General features: G+C 52.1%; 1 protein-coding gene across 2 annotated transcripts in view; it reads right to left on the bottom strand.

Moving 5' to 3' along the window:
• ITPK1 (inositol-tetrakisphosphate 1-kinase) overlaps positions 1-13,498 on the bottom strand; it is a 179,507-nt gene that overhangs the window by 132,758 nt on the left and 33,251 nt on the right. For both annotated transcript variants that reach the window (XM_047080191.1, XM_047080193.1), the window contains one exon: positions 4,714-4,738. In XM_047080191.1, coding sequence (XP_046936147.1) covers positions 4,714-4,738 — 25 coding nt within the window. The remainder of the gene's footprint in view (positions 1-4,713; positions 4,739-13,498) is intronic.

The raw sequence follows: 13,498 nt of genomic DNA, 5'->3' as shown, positions 1-13,498 counted from the left end.
CTAGGAGCCAAGCCACTGCCCCCTCGGAGATGGCACCTGCCTCTGAGCCCAGTTCTGAGAAGTCAATGGGGTAACGTCCTAAAGCAGTGGCCTTCCAACCAAAGCCCCCAGAATAAATGTTTACAATTACATATCTTTTTGTGCATTTTCAAGTTGACATCTAAAATTTCTCATCGTAAGTTTAAATACTTGGAAAGGATGTAATTTCCAACATACTGTAAATATTAACATTTCAAAATAAAACTGTTCCTGTTTCTCTTTTAAATGGGTCCAGTGGAATCTAAATACCGTAGCGATTTGAGGTCCACCATCATCCATCCTAAAATTACAGAATCCAGTGCCTCTTAAACACTGGGAGGTTTAGAAAAGTTCCTTTTGCCTCCTCCAAGCCCAATACCCAACCCGCATCCTTCAGTGAATTCTATGTTTAAAGGCCTTTTACTGAGTAGTCTATTACACTACTAGGCAAAAAAGAACTATATGTATATAAAGGTTTTAATTTTTTAATTTCGTGTGACCGTTAAGCTCTAAGTGTCAGAAATTTTCTTCTGGCTTGAATTATTATTACAATTACTATCAGTACATAACGGATGCACATGACCGAAACATCACTGACTGTACAAGGGAAAACATTACAGCTTATCAGGAACACATCTCAGAAGAGATGAATGGGAATTTTTCAAAAGTATTTCAAGTACCCACAGATGAAGGCAGAGCTCACTGTCAGTTGTATTTTTCAATGTTTATAGATGCAAGTGCTAAAACCCCTTCTTCAAGCAGAAGGATGGAATGGGAAGAGATTTACATAGCAAATTCTCTGAATTCCTTTAAAATTATAGGCTAAGAATTATGGCCATTTGTTATCAAAAATCACTTCTAATGCTCCATCAGCTGACAACTCATTCAGGTCCTCTTTCAATTTTGTTGCAAGGGAAGAACTGGAGAAACCTGACCTGCCCCAGGGGGACCATGGGTGACAAGGCCTAGGTGGGTTTTATGCCCCAGGGTCGTATCTGCCTTGACAATGTAAATAACAAGCTTGCTGTGTGCTAAGCATGGTGCCAGCTGCCTTACCCAAATTAACTCAATTAGGTCTCAGGTGATCCCGGGGGACAGGCACAAGTATTGTCCCCATTTTACAGACAGGGAGACTGAGGCTCCGAGTGGTTAGGCATCTAGCGCAAGGTCACACAGCCAGAAACCTGGGCCCAGGTGATCCTAACCCTCACTGCTGCATGCACTGCCTCCGCAGAAGCGGAAGGAGGCCAATGTGGAAAGGGTGCCAGGAAGGAGGGTTTACAGGCTCCTTCCCAAGCAGATGTGGTGAGGAAATGAGCACATAAGGAAGTTGAGGACCTGCAAATTTTGCTTTCTTTTGTTTTTGTTAATTTTAATATTATTTATTTTTGAGAGAGGGAAAGAGCGTGCGAGTGGCGGAAGGGCAGAGAAGAGAGGGAGACACAGAATCTGAAGCAGGCTCCAGGCTCTGTGCTGACAGCAGAGAGCCCAATGTGAGGCTCGAACTCATGAACCGCGAGATCAAGACCTGAGCCGAAGTCAGACGCTTAACAGACTGAGCCACCCAGGCGCCCCAAATTTTGCTTCCTTGAATGTGCTCCCATCCTACCTTGGAGAGGTTACCCACAGATGTTTCTATCAAGTAAACGGTATCAGTGCCTGGTACACCACAGTCCCCGATAAATGTCCACACTCACGTTGTTACTACTGCCTTTAAATCCCAGGCAGAGAGATAACTTCCCTGACGGGAGGGTACCTTAGGATCTTACCAGCACTCTGCAGTCTCGGTTCCTGGCCCTGGACCCCAATATCCTTTTTTTAAATAGAAGCCAAAGCCCAGGTGACAACAGGCCTGGAAACAGTCAATAAATGGAGCAGAAAAACCACGGGCTCTGGAGACCAACGGACCCACAGTCAAAACCCAACTCTACCACTTACCAGCTGAGTTCCCCCAGGGGAAGTCACAACATCCTGAGCCTCAGTGGAGGCTCGTCTCTGAAATGGGCATGAAAACACTACTCATGTCACTGGACGGCTGCACAAAAAGGGACATTGCCACTGGGGGACCAGACACAAGAGAAACTGGGTGTTGGCTGACGGCACGCTTCCTCTCCACCCCTTCAGTCACTGACACCTCGTATCTGGCGAGCACCCACCATCTCCAGCACCCAGCGGCCCACCAGCCCAGGGATCTGGCGCACAGAGGCCTGGCTAATTTTGAAAACCCAGCCAAGTGCCTTGGCTTCCAGATTTTGCACAGAGTCTTTCTCTACATCTTGAAATTTCAAGTTCTCCAAACACTCGGGGCTGCCAGGAGGAGGTGAACAGGGAGGCGTCGCGGTGGGTTTTATTTTTAGATACTGGCGTGGAAAGCGTCCAGTTTGGCCTCTCTCTGGTGCCCGGTCACCACTTCCTCCCCGAAGTCATCACCAAAAGGAACAGCAGACACATCAAGGAAGCATTTCGTAACTCTTCTGCCCGGTACACTCCGTAACAATGGCTCCAAGGCTTTAGTCCCGGGCGCCCTGGTGGCTCAGTTAAGCATCCGACTCTTGATTTTGGCTCAGGTCGTGATCTCACAGTTTGTGAGGTCCCAGCCCCGCGTTGGGCTCTGTGCTGACAGCATGGAGCCTGCTTAGGATGCTCTCTCTCTCTCTGTCTCTCTCTCTCTCTCTCACCCTCTCTCTGCCCCTCCCCCACTCACGCTCACACATGCACTCTCTCTCTCAAATTAAAAAAAAAAAAAAACTTTAAAAAAAAATTAAATAAATAAATAACTAGAGGTTTCCATCTAAACCTTCCCAGGAAGCCATGTAAAGCAAGTACACTGAACCCCCAGGTTATTCCTCACATCCTGAAATTCCAAGTCCCTCTCCCCTCTTCTCCCCTCCCCCCCTCCCTCTTTTGGTAGGGGTAGCGGCACCCTACTGTGTTAGTCTAAGATTTTCCAGGACAGGAATCAGGTATTGGGGGAAGGGCACATTTTTTTCCCCTTTTAAGTAACGTGTTTATTGGTGAGCACGTGAATTCACTTCCTCTAAATATTGTTCCCCCGCAGAAATTTCTTCGTGAACCTGGACAAGTGCTATAGTTAACCTCAGGGAAGCACCTGGACCTTCTCTTAGCAACCTCCAGCTACAGCTCCAACTTTAAGGCCAGGACTTGATGGTGGGTACAGCAGCATCTACAAAGGATCTGGTGACATCCAAGGTAACCGTAGGTAAGGACTAAGAGACCAAAATAAGCCAAAGCATCCTGGAGCAGGACCGATCTGAGACACCTGGTCCCAGAATGACCAAGGTACAACTGCACTTCCTCTGCCCACTGCTGGACCCCTGACAGGCATTATCAATCAACCCCTGCCCTCAGCCACTCACAGATTTAGATTCCTCCAGGCAGCCACTACCAATCAATCAGAAGCGGCCCCAAAAGCATACTTCTCAGCCATTCCTGAATTCTGACTTCCCTCTTTTAATGTGTAAGAAATTAAGGTCCACAGAAAAACTCAGTGCAGATCACACAACTTTGCAGAGCCAAAATGAGCCTGGTTGAAAACTCTACAGTTGATGAGGGACTTCCAGAAACTGCCTTCTCCCCCAAAACCAACCTCAGCCTCCAGGTGACAAGTTCAACCTGCTACAAGGAGGGAGACCAGAGGGAGACCAAGGCTTCCAGACAGAGCCACCCAGCCCCACCCCACCAACCACCCCCAATGGCCACTGTCAGAGCAGGTACATCTATTTTGGGGCCACAGAGCCCGCCCCAGGCCCTGGGAGGGATTCTCTCTCCATCTATCCCTCCTTCTCCAGCCAATGAGCACCTGACTTAAGTCTGCCCCAGAGTGAGGCAGCCCAAGGGTCAGGAGCCCCCCATACTGACTCGGTCCACCTTCCAGGAGCCAGTGGCCCACAGAGAAGATTGGGTGTCACCAACTGATAGCAGGATGGGGATGCACCTGACCTGGGGAGGGGGAGGGGGAAAGGAGAGGGGGGGGAAGAGTACTCTTGGAGATGATACCACTCACAAGAATGGTCCAAGATAGGAGAAGACTCACCCTCAGAGGGCTGAACAGCCAAGGCAGGGGCCCAGGGGGACTCGTGCTCCCTCAGCAAAGACAGAGGGCAGGCATGGGCCAACCGTGGGGGCATAAGGACCACGGATGTCTGGCGGGGTGGCTAAGCTCCCGCACCCTGTACCCCCACTCCCACCCAGAGCCCCACTTCTCCCCCAAGCCAGCTCCTTCCACCGATGACCCCACTGCAACTCCACAAGACCCAGAGACCACCAAGAATGACCCACGTTCTGCCAGGGCAGAAACCACAGAGATTCCACAGGGGGAGAAGTTAAAAATGACATGTAAGTAAAGAAGCTAAGCACCCAGACTCTTGGAGCGCCTGGGCAGCTCAGTCGGTTAAGCATCCGACTTCGGCTCAGGTCATGATTTCACGGTTTGTGAGTTCGAGCCCTGCGTCGGGCTGTGTGCTGACAGCTCAGAGCCTGGAGCCGGCTTCGGATTCTGTGTCTCCTTCTCTCTCTGCACCTCCCCCACTTGTGCTCTGTATCTGCCTATCAAAAATAAATAAATGTAAAAAAAAATTTTAAAAAAAAGCACCCAGATTCTTGAGGGAGAAGGGGAAAGGGGGCCCTAAAAGGCCCACCCACACGAACAACAGTGAAGGTATGGTCTGTACTCACCTGCACGACTTCTATCCCCCGCTTCCTGTGGAGAGAAACAAAGAAAACAAAGGTTACCCAGGCAGCCAGGAAGCATCCTTCCAGAACATTCACTACAGCCAGCTGATGGCAGGACAGCCTGCAGCTGCACCTCTCAAACATGATCCCCAGAACAGCCTCATTTGCAAAGGGAAAGTCTACAAACTCCTAGCCAGTCCTCAAGGCCACCTTCAGGCAGGCAGAGAGAGAGAGAGAGAGAGAGAGAGAGAGAGAGAGAGAGAGTTGTTTCCTGAGAGGGACCTGGCTGTAGCTCTACAAGGACCCTAAGTTTGCTGGTTTTCCTCATAGGCATCCCGCTCTCCAATCTCAGGGCCAGCCCTTCATGGGCACAGCTCCAGCCTGGATCACCCCTGTACCCTTCCCTCCACCTTATTTACCCCCAATGGCCTGACCTTCCCTCCTGGACTCAACCACCTCCCATGGCTCCCCATTTCTTCCCATATCAGGTCTACTACCTCGGCCTGGCCTCCCACGTCTGCCTCAGCCCATCTGCTCTCCCACATTGCAGGAGTTCCCCAAACCCTTCAGCCCTGCTCAGCTCAGTGCAATCCTGGCCATCTTTAGCCCCCACTGACCCCCTATGCATCCTTCGACCCTGACTCAACCATCACGGGCCTCGCCAATATTCCTGCAAGCCCGGGCCCTGCCTCTTCCATCTCTCACCCACAATCCCATGGCCAATATTCACCTACACACATGCCCTAATGACCCCACCCCATTACAGACAGGATCAGGGGCTCTGAGCAGTGCACAAAGGCCCCCTGCCACACACCCACCTTTACCTCCCCTGCCCTACACTCCTTACTGAAAGCCTTTGGGCACAGGGCCATGCCCCTTCTCCAAGTCTTGGTCCACACTTTCCAGCCCAGCTTTCAGGATGTGGCTCAGACAGAAGTTCTCCCAGGAAGCCTTCCCTGACCCACGACACCCTCGCCCCACTGACCCACCCAGAGCCAGAATATTCCCGAGAACTTGGGGCTACCACTACATCCCAGCCCTTCGTTCCAGAGCCCCAGTGGGCTGTCGCCTGGGGCAGGATGCTAGGGAAGGCGCGGGATGCATGGAATGCAGATGGCTTGCCAATGGCCATGCCCACAAGTGTTTTCCTGAGAAGAAAGGCTAGGCCGCCACGGACGCTCAAAGGACCTGTGACCAGGAAAGGTCAGAAATTAGAGCAGGGACCATGGCAGATTCAATGGCTGTGTGTACCCTGTGCCTACTTATGGGGCCCGCCCGGCATACAGACACTCCCTAAATGTAAGTACATAAACACCTCGCTCAGGTTCCCGTGCCCAGCCTGGCCCAGCACTCAGGGGCACAATAAATGCGACAGCCATCGCTCGGGCCCTGGAGGGGCTCACGGTCTAGGGGAGGAGGTGGGCACAAAGCCCCCGGGAAGTCTCTGGGCACCAGTGAGTGGGCACCGACACCATTCCCTCACACAACACAGCTGAGGTGACAGCTACCAATCTTACGTTACCTTCTGAGAGCCGGGCACCAAGTGGAACCTCCGAAGGAAGCCACGAGGTCAGTCCAAGAGGGCAGACCGGCTCGCACTGCAGGATACGCCAAACCGGCCCTCCCCTTAACCCCCAACAACCTCAACACAACCTCGGGCCCCAAGGAACCCAGTGGGAAAACCACAGTGGTTGATGCTCTCCGGGGTCTCCACCATCACTCAGCTTCTCTAGAGTTCCAGAAGGAATGACAGCCAATACCGATGTACTGCCATGACTTCATGGAGGGGAGACTGGGCACAAGAGCACAGCCCTGGGCCACCAGCACCCACAGCAGGGGGGCAGACGGCGCCCTGAGAAATCTGCACCAGCTCACAACCCACATCATCTCTGAGCCCTGTGGACACCTCAATGCATTGGCCTCATTCCCAGATTGTCCCGCCCCATGTGAGCATGGGTGATAGGAACCGGTCCTAGGGCACTTGGCTCAGGACTGTGACCAGCCAGGTAAGTTTCAGTGTGACTCCGCACTTTGTCCCTGCCCCAGGACAGAAATTTCAAACAGCTAAGGGAGCAGCCCCCCTCAGCCAGTCCCAAAGGACTTGGAGCCACACCTCAGGAAAAATGGACAGCACTGAAGGAGACAGAGGGCGCAAGTGGACGTGACCCGCACCAGGTAGAAAAGGGCTTCCGCTGGGCTGCAGCCCAGACCTGGGTTTTCCCTCTTCGTTAATCCTCACGGCATCCCGATTATCCCGGCGTGTGGCTCTCATCTCCTTATGAAGCCAACTGCGGGTCACTTCCAATCCGTCTACATCTGACATCATCCCAGTCAGCTCTCCCTCCCCCGGTCCTAAAAAACAAACAGGATGCCAACTTTGAGCTAACTCTGAAAACACAAGAGACCCATAACATAAAAGAAAACAAAACAGTAATCTTGAGAACAGGCAGGCTGAAAATCTTAAGTGTGGCTGAGCTGTCAGGGGCCAGACCAGTTCCTCTGCGGCTCAGAGCTCCAAGAACAGGATAAATTGTGACTCTGGCGGAAAGGAGGGGGCGCGGCTCCCCTTTCAGCCCACATCAGGCCACACAAGTACGGAAGATACCCTCAAGGCGAGGGCAGCTATGGTGTGACGGATGCTCTCTGCTCCCTGACGGCTTCCGCAGCCCAACTAGGGAGGGGCAGGGATGACCCATTACTCGGATGAGCAAGCGGAGGCTGGGTGACCTCAGGAAGTGCGCACAGTGGCTCTGCAGCCAGGCTCGCCCACACCCGGGTGGCAACTGACAGGCCCAGCAGAGCCGGCACAGGAGACACTGAGATGGACCAGCCTGGTCTCCATGCTGCAGGGCCTCGGTGTAAGAGGGGAGGCGAGGAGGCCGGCAGAAAACCACATGGCCCATGGTGGCAGGACCCTAGGCACACCACTGTGGCCCACCTGGGAAAGGAGAACGTAAACCCACTGGGGCTCACTTCTTCTCCTGAAATTTCTGCGGAACAAAAGGACCAACAACCCTCATTTTCCAAACAGCAGGCTCCTGAAATCCCAAACGTTCAGAATTCGGTTCAGGACACCCAAGGGGAAGACGGAGGGGAAGATAAACCAAAGAACTCGTTGTCAAGTGATTAACTGCTCCCCCTGAAAACTCCAGTCCATCATCGCACCCCACAGACGTCCTCAAATGTGCAGTGTTCCAGGCTGTGGCTGTTAATTGCCACGCTGTGACAGCAGAAGACCAGTAGCAACTTACACACCCTAAGAGACCTTTAACAAACCACACGTGGTCAGAGAAATACTAGGCAGTGAGTAAAAAGAATGCAGAAGTCCTCCATGCACCCTCAAGGCTTTCTCGCTAAGACACTGCTATGTGAAAATACAAGGTGCAAAACCCCGTGTGCGGTGTGCAATTACCTGGGTTCAGAACAGCATCCAGCACAAGAAGGAGGGCTTGCATATACACAGAATGAATCTGAAAGTACCACAAGAAAACAGTAGTGGGATGGCCTCTGGTCAAGGGCAAGGGCAGCCGGGGGGGGGGGGGGTGAGAAGATTTCTTTTTCACTGTGCTCTCTCATGCTTGAGCTTTGTGCCACGTGCATCCAACAACATATTCTCAAAAACTAGAGGAGTGTGTTTTTTGAATTGTCTTGTAAATAATAGGTAAAACTCCAGTGGCGCCTGGGTGGCTCAGTCGGTTAAGCATCTGACTCTTGATTTTGGCTCAGATCACGATCTCATGGTTCATGAGTTCAAGCCTCACATCGGGCTTAGGATTCTCTCTCCCTCTCTCTCTGGCCTTCCCCACTCACTCATTTTCTCTCTCCCTCAAAACAAATATTTTAAATAAATAGGTAGGTAGATAGGTGAATGAATGAATGAATGAATGAATGAATAAATAAATAAAGGTAAAGCTCCAACTGCCAGCATTCTCAGTACCTGGCATAAGGTAAATGCCTGATAAAGCATGAATCAATCAATCAATCAGTAAAGTGAAGCAGAGGAGTTCAGGATTCATCTAGAAAAGCTTCCAAATTGTGCTCAAAGAGGAGCTGAAACAATGCCCATTCTGGAATCACCAGAATCCCTAGAAGGAGCATTCAGTCTGGATTCTAAGGGCATTTCAATATTCGAGTATCTGAAAAACAGACCAGGAGGGAGCACAAAGCCTGTAAACTGTGGACACAGCAGAAAAGTGACGGGTGGCTTTTTTTCCTTTACATTTCCTTGTATTTTCTAGTTTCCTACAATAAGGATAGATATTACTCCCAAAATGATAGAAAAAGTAACACTAAAAGTTAAAGTTAAATAATCAAAGGAGTTTATTAAAAAACCTGCACCTGGAGAAAACTTCTACAGGCTCTAAAACTGTCACTTTCTCAGTACCTATTACATTGATAAGTTTTGGACAGAGATCTACCCCCACAACTCATAAACTTTTTCCAAATGTTTTTCCAAAAACTGGATAGCTGTGAAGGGAGGATCTATTTTGTAAAAAGACCCTTGCTCACCAGAAGCCTAAGGAGAGCACAGCCTGGAGGAATTTTAAATGCTCACTTACAAAACAAACTAGCCTTTCAGGACAGGAGGGAGAGCAATCAGGGAAAACTTCCGGGAGGAGGCGGCATTGGCCATTTGGAAGACAACTGAAGGGAAACTACAGACCAACACTAGGGAGGAGAGATTAAAGAGGAATAACATGAGGAGTGCCCCCCTTCCCAAAAGGGAGTGTGGGAGCATAAGATCCACTACGAGGAGTGGGCAGGGGCAATGAGAAGTGGACAGAAGATGTGAGCAAGGCCCAGAGGCCCAGAATATCACAGCGCAGCCTGGCCTTTACCCTGTGGGTCCCAAATACCAGGGTGGATGACTAAGAATCACCACTGGGGTTTGTCAAAAATACCTATTCAAGGTCTAGTCCTGCAGACTCTGATTCCGGAGGTCTAAGGTCTAAGGCCAGGGAGGGATTCGGGGCTTGTTCAAGCCCCAGCTGTTGCTCAAGGGGCAGCCAGGTGTGAGAAGCAGCAACAGCTTGTGCTTGAGGAGTAGCAGGACCAGACTGGGGGAGGGGAGGCGGGGAGGTGTTCATTCAGGTGCAGCCCTTCCAGGTCTCGGGGACAGGACTAAAGGACATGCAAGAACTACAATAGCTGTGACACGCTTAGTCTGGGCACAGCAGGCCAAGGTCACGTGCCAGCACCAGCCGAGGACGGAGAGCACACTGCATGACGATGGTCAACTCTTCCATTTTCCCGACCATGGTCGTGCCAGCAGGTGATCAGAAACCCAGAACTGAGCTGAGTGACAGCTCAGGGCTCAGAAAATGCAATCAGGGAGGCAGGTGAAAGGTAAGAGGTGGGGTGCGTCCCTAAGAGGAGACCATGGAACCAGACCTAACTGTACCTGTGCCTCAGTTTCCCCATCTGTCAGGTGAGAAGAATCCTGCAACTCACCTCACAGGGCTATTGGGGCCCACACTAGGAATGTGGGCTTCTGTTACTTTGCTCTGTACTACCCTCCAGCCTTCCAGAACTATCCCTCCTTGATCTCATGTGATTCTGATAAGCAAGCAAACCACGCAGGGGAGGGCCGCACCCTCTCCAGGGGTGGCACGTGGCCTGGCACCTCGGTAAGATGAAGGACAGGAACAGGACCTGAGCCAGGCCAGTCCTGGTCCCTGCCAGGACAGGTCCTGGGGTACTGTCCACAGCACAAAGAACACGGCCAGGAGCATTGGCACGCCATCACCTCTCTCACAAGGAGGAGCCCGCAGCAGAAGAAAAAGCCGTAACCCTCTTGCTGGAGCTCCACACCCGATCCAGCCGGCCTGGAGCCTGTCCTCTCCAGACTTGCACTTGCAGATTATCTGCTTAAGCCAGTTTACCCTGAGTCTCTGTCACTGGTCACTGTCTTGCTTACTACAGCAGGTGCTCAGTAAGTGACAACAGCTACCACTTCCTGAAGATGACAAAACTACCCAGATGACCCAGCGTGGGAGGAAAGGAGACAACAAAGGGGCCCAATGAAGAGGGTCAAAAGCAGGAGAAATAGAAGGTCCCAGAAGCCAGGGAGGCAGAACACCTAGACGGAGAAGCATCCACGAACCCACACCACAAGGAGGCCACCACAAGGAGGCCACATAAGGCCTGGGCCTTGGCCACTGCATATGGCACTAGAAAGGGTAACACAGGATATCTTGGGACGACGACTCCCATCAAGCGGCAGGCCTGCCTCACTGCAGAGCAGGGCCCTGTAGAAACCAGCAGCAGACACGGACCTGGGTCTCAGCTTTCCTATCTGGTAAATGGGTGTGATCCTTCTGGCCCAACAGAACCTTCTAGGGCAGGTGTAAGACCTGACGACTGCAGACATGTGTGCAAAGCACATGAGATGGTGAATCAGCAAGGGAGAGAGAGAGGGTGATGCTGAGACACAGAGGTGCCCTCTGACTAGTAAGGAGAGAAAAGCCTGGTGGTGACAGCCAGAACTGCAGGCACTCAGAGAGAGCAGAGTGGCAATCAAATAATTCAGTCTGTCAAAAAAGGGGATGCTTGGGCTCATCAAGAACTGCTTTCGGGGCACCTGGGTTGCTCAGTCTGTTGAGGGTCCAACTTCAGCTCAGGTCATGATCTCATGGTTCTCTGCTGTCAGCATGGAGCCTGCTTCGGATCTTCTGTCCCTCTCTCTGTCCCTCCTGGTTTGTTCTCTCTCTCTCTCTCAAAAATAAACATTAAAAAAAAAAAAAAAAAGAACTGGTTTCTTGCAATCTGCCAGGGCACAGTCACTTGCCTCCTACCCAGACACAGCTGAGGACCGGCCACAGGGGGCAAGCTGCTATTGAAAGGAGCCCTACAGGATAACCCAGCTGCGGAGGGAGGCCAGGCCTCCTTGGAGCAATTTCATAGCAGAGGGAATCAACCCGGAAACGCAGGCTCCCTCCCACCGACAGGGGAGGAGAAAGACGCTGCACCTGCACCCAGAGCTGAAAACCACTTAGAGACGGGAAGTGTGTAATTATTCAAGTGGAAAGCCAGGCACACGCTCATCCAAGCCATTTGTAGCACAGTTTGGTAACTGCCAGATTTTAGGAGCCCCGAATAATAACGCCCTTTAACACCCACGAGGCAGGCAGGCAACCTCCCCGCTTCCTGCCTCCTTCCTCCCCCCAGAGGGTAGGCCCCGGAGTGCCTCCGGAGGACTTGGGGTTCCCTGAATAGGCAGTGGGGCCTCTTCCCTCACCAGTGTGCGCAGAGGGACATGCCTCCCACTGCCTCAAGTGCAGCCCCAAGGTCACCCAGCTAACCCCACTCGAGGTCAGTTCCTTAGGAACCTTCCTTCCTTGGCTCCCAAACTCCTCAGAGTCCCCGGAACCCCAGCACTGAGCGCAGACCTTAGAGGCTGCCTGGCTCCGTGTCGCTGACTCCTACCAGGCTAAGGGCACTGCGGTGGACGTTAATGGTGGCCACCACTGCTGGCGGTTCTGCTGGGCGCTCCCTTGGCCCCACGGCCCCCACCAAATTAGGCATGGCCACACGGCTCGTTTTGGCCAATGAAATGCGCACAGAAGTGACCCATGTCATTTCCAAGCAGACACTTTCAACTGCCAGTGTCCAACTCCGCAGCCAGTCCTCCAGGACATCCTCGTGGGAGCACGAGGACGCAGATGGCCCCCAAAGCTGGCCCAGACCCACTCCTGAAAAGAAAACCTGACCGAGTGGCAACAAAGCCAGGCTGGGAACCAGAAGGAAACTGTTAAGAGGACCTTCAGCTAGCGGCTGTTCTCCACTGGGGCAATTTTACTTCCAGGAGACGTTTAGCAACACCTGGAGACATTTCTGATGGTCACATGAGGGGAAGGCCTACTGCCATCCAGAGGGTAGAGGCCCTACAATGCACAGCCCCCTAGAACAAAGACCCTCCAGCCTAAACTGTCCACGGTGCCAAGGCTGAGAAATGCCGGGGTGTGGAGACCAGCACGGAGCCACCGGACTATGAACGAGCTATAAATAAATCTATTGTCGCAAACTTCTTGGGGTTGTTTTCGCAGCCTATCCTGACCAATAAACGCCCCTTGAAGAAACAGGGCCTGTGGCCTCTGTCTACACCCCAAATTCTGAGCACAACACCTGACACGTAGCATTTGGAGGTGCAGCATAAAGGCACTGGGGGGAAAGCAGCACGAGTCCTTCTCATGAAACCCTCCCAGGAGGGACCCCATTTTCTAAACCCGCCTGAGCCTGACAAAACTCTGTGCCTTTGCACGAACTGTTCTCTCTGCCTGCCATGCCCTTCCTCCCCTGGCAAACTCTTGCTCAGCCATCAAAAACAGCTCAAACATCACTCCTGCTGAAGGCTGTTCCCCTGCCCCTTCCCAGGGGCAGAAATGACGGCTCTTTAGCCACACAGCCATCTGATACTTAGAACTGCTCTGTGCTCCGTTTCAGACCAGGAGCCTCCACCCCCAAGGGCAGGGACTGTGTTATTTATTTCGGCACCCTGCCCACCGTGGACCCTCAACCTGGCAGGAGCCCTGCAAGCTCTTCCTGAATGGATGTCCCAGCCTCCCGGTGCCAAGGCTCTGACCCTGAGCCATCCCTGCCCATCTGCTTCTGCGGCAGTCTGGTTCACTTGCTGATGGTCTTGTGACTTGGATTTCCCTCTTATTACAATGCCAGAAACTGAAATGGCCCGATATAAAGGCAACATACGAACAGGATTTCAAAGCCAGTACAAACATTTGAATTGTTTGGACAGCTCCAGCAAAGAACCAGATAAACTGGAAGCTGCCAT

The sequence above is a fragment of the Lynx rufus genome, unplaced genomic scaffold (assembly GCF_022079265.1).
Source record: "Lynx rufus isolate CCGP_SWC_20201006 ecotype Redwood Valley unplaced genomic scaffold, mLynRuf1.p SCAF_17, whole genome shotgun sequence".
Taxonomy (NCBI): domain Eukaryota; kingdom Metazoa; phylum Chordata; class Mammalia; order Carnivora; family Felidae; genus Lynx; species Lynx rufus.
Note: the sequence above shows the minus strand (reverse complement) of the source record. Positions and strands in the feature narration are given on the sequence as shown.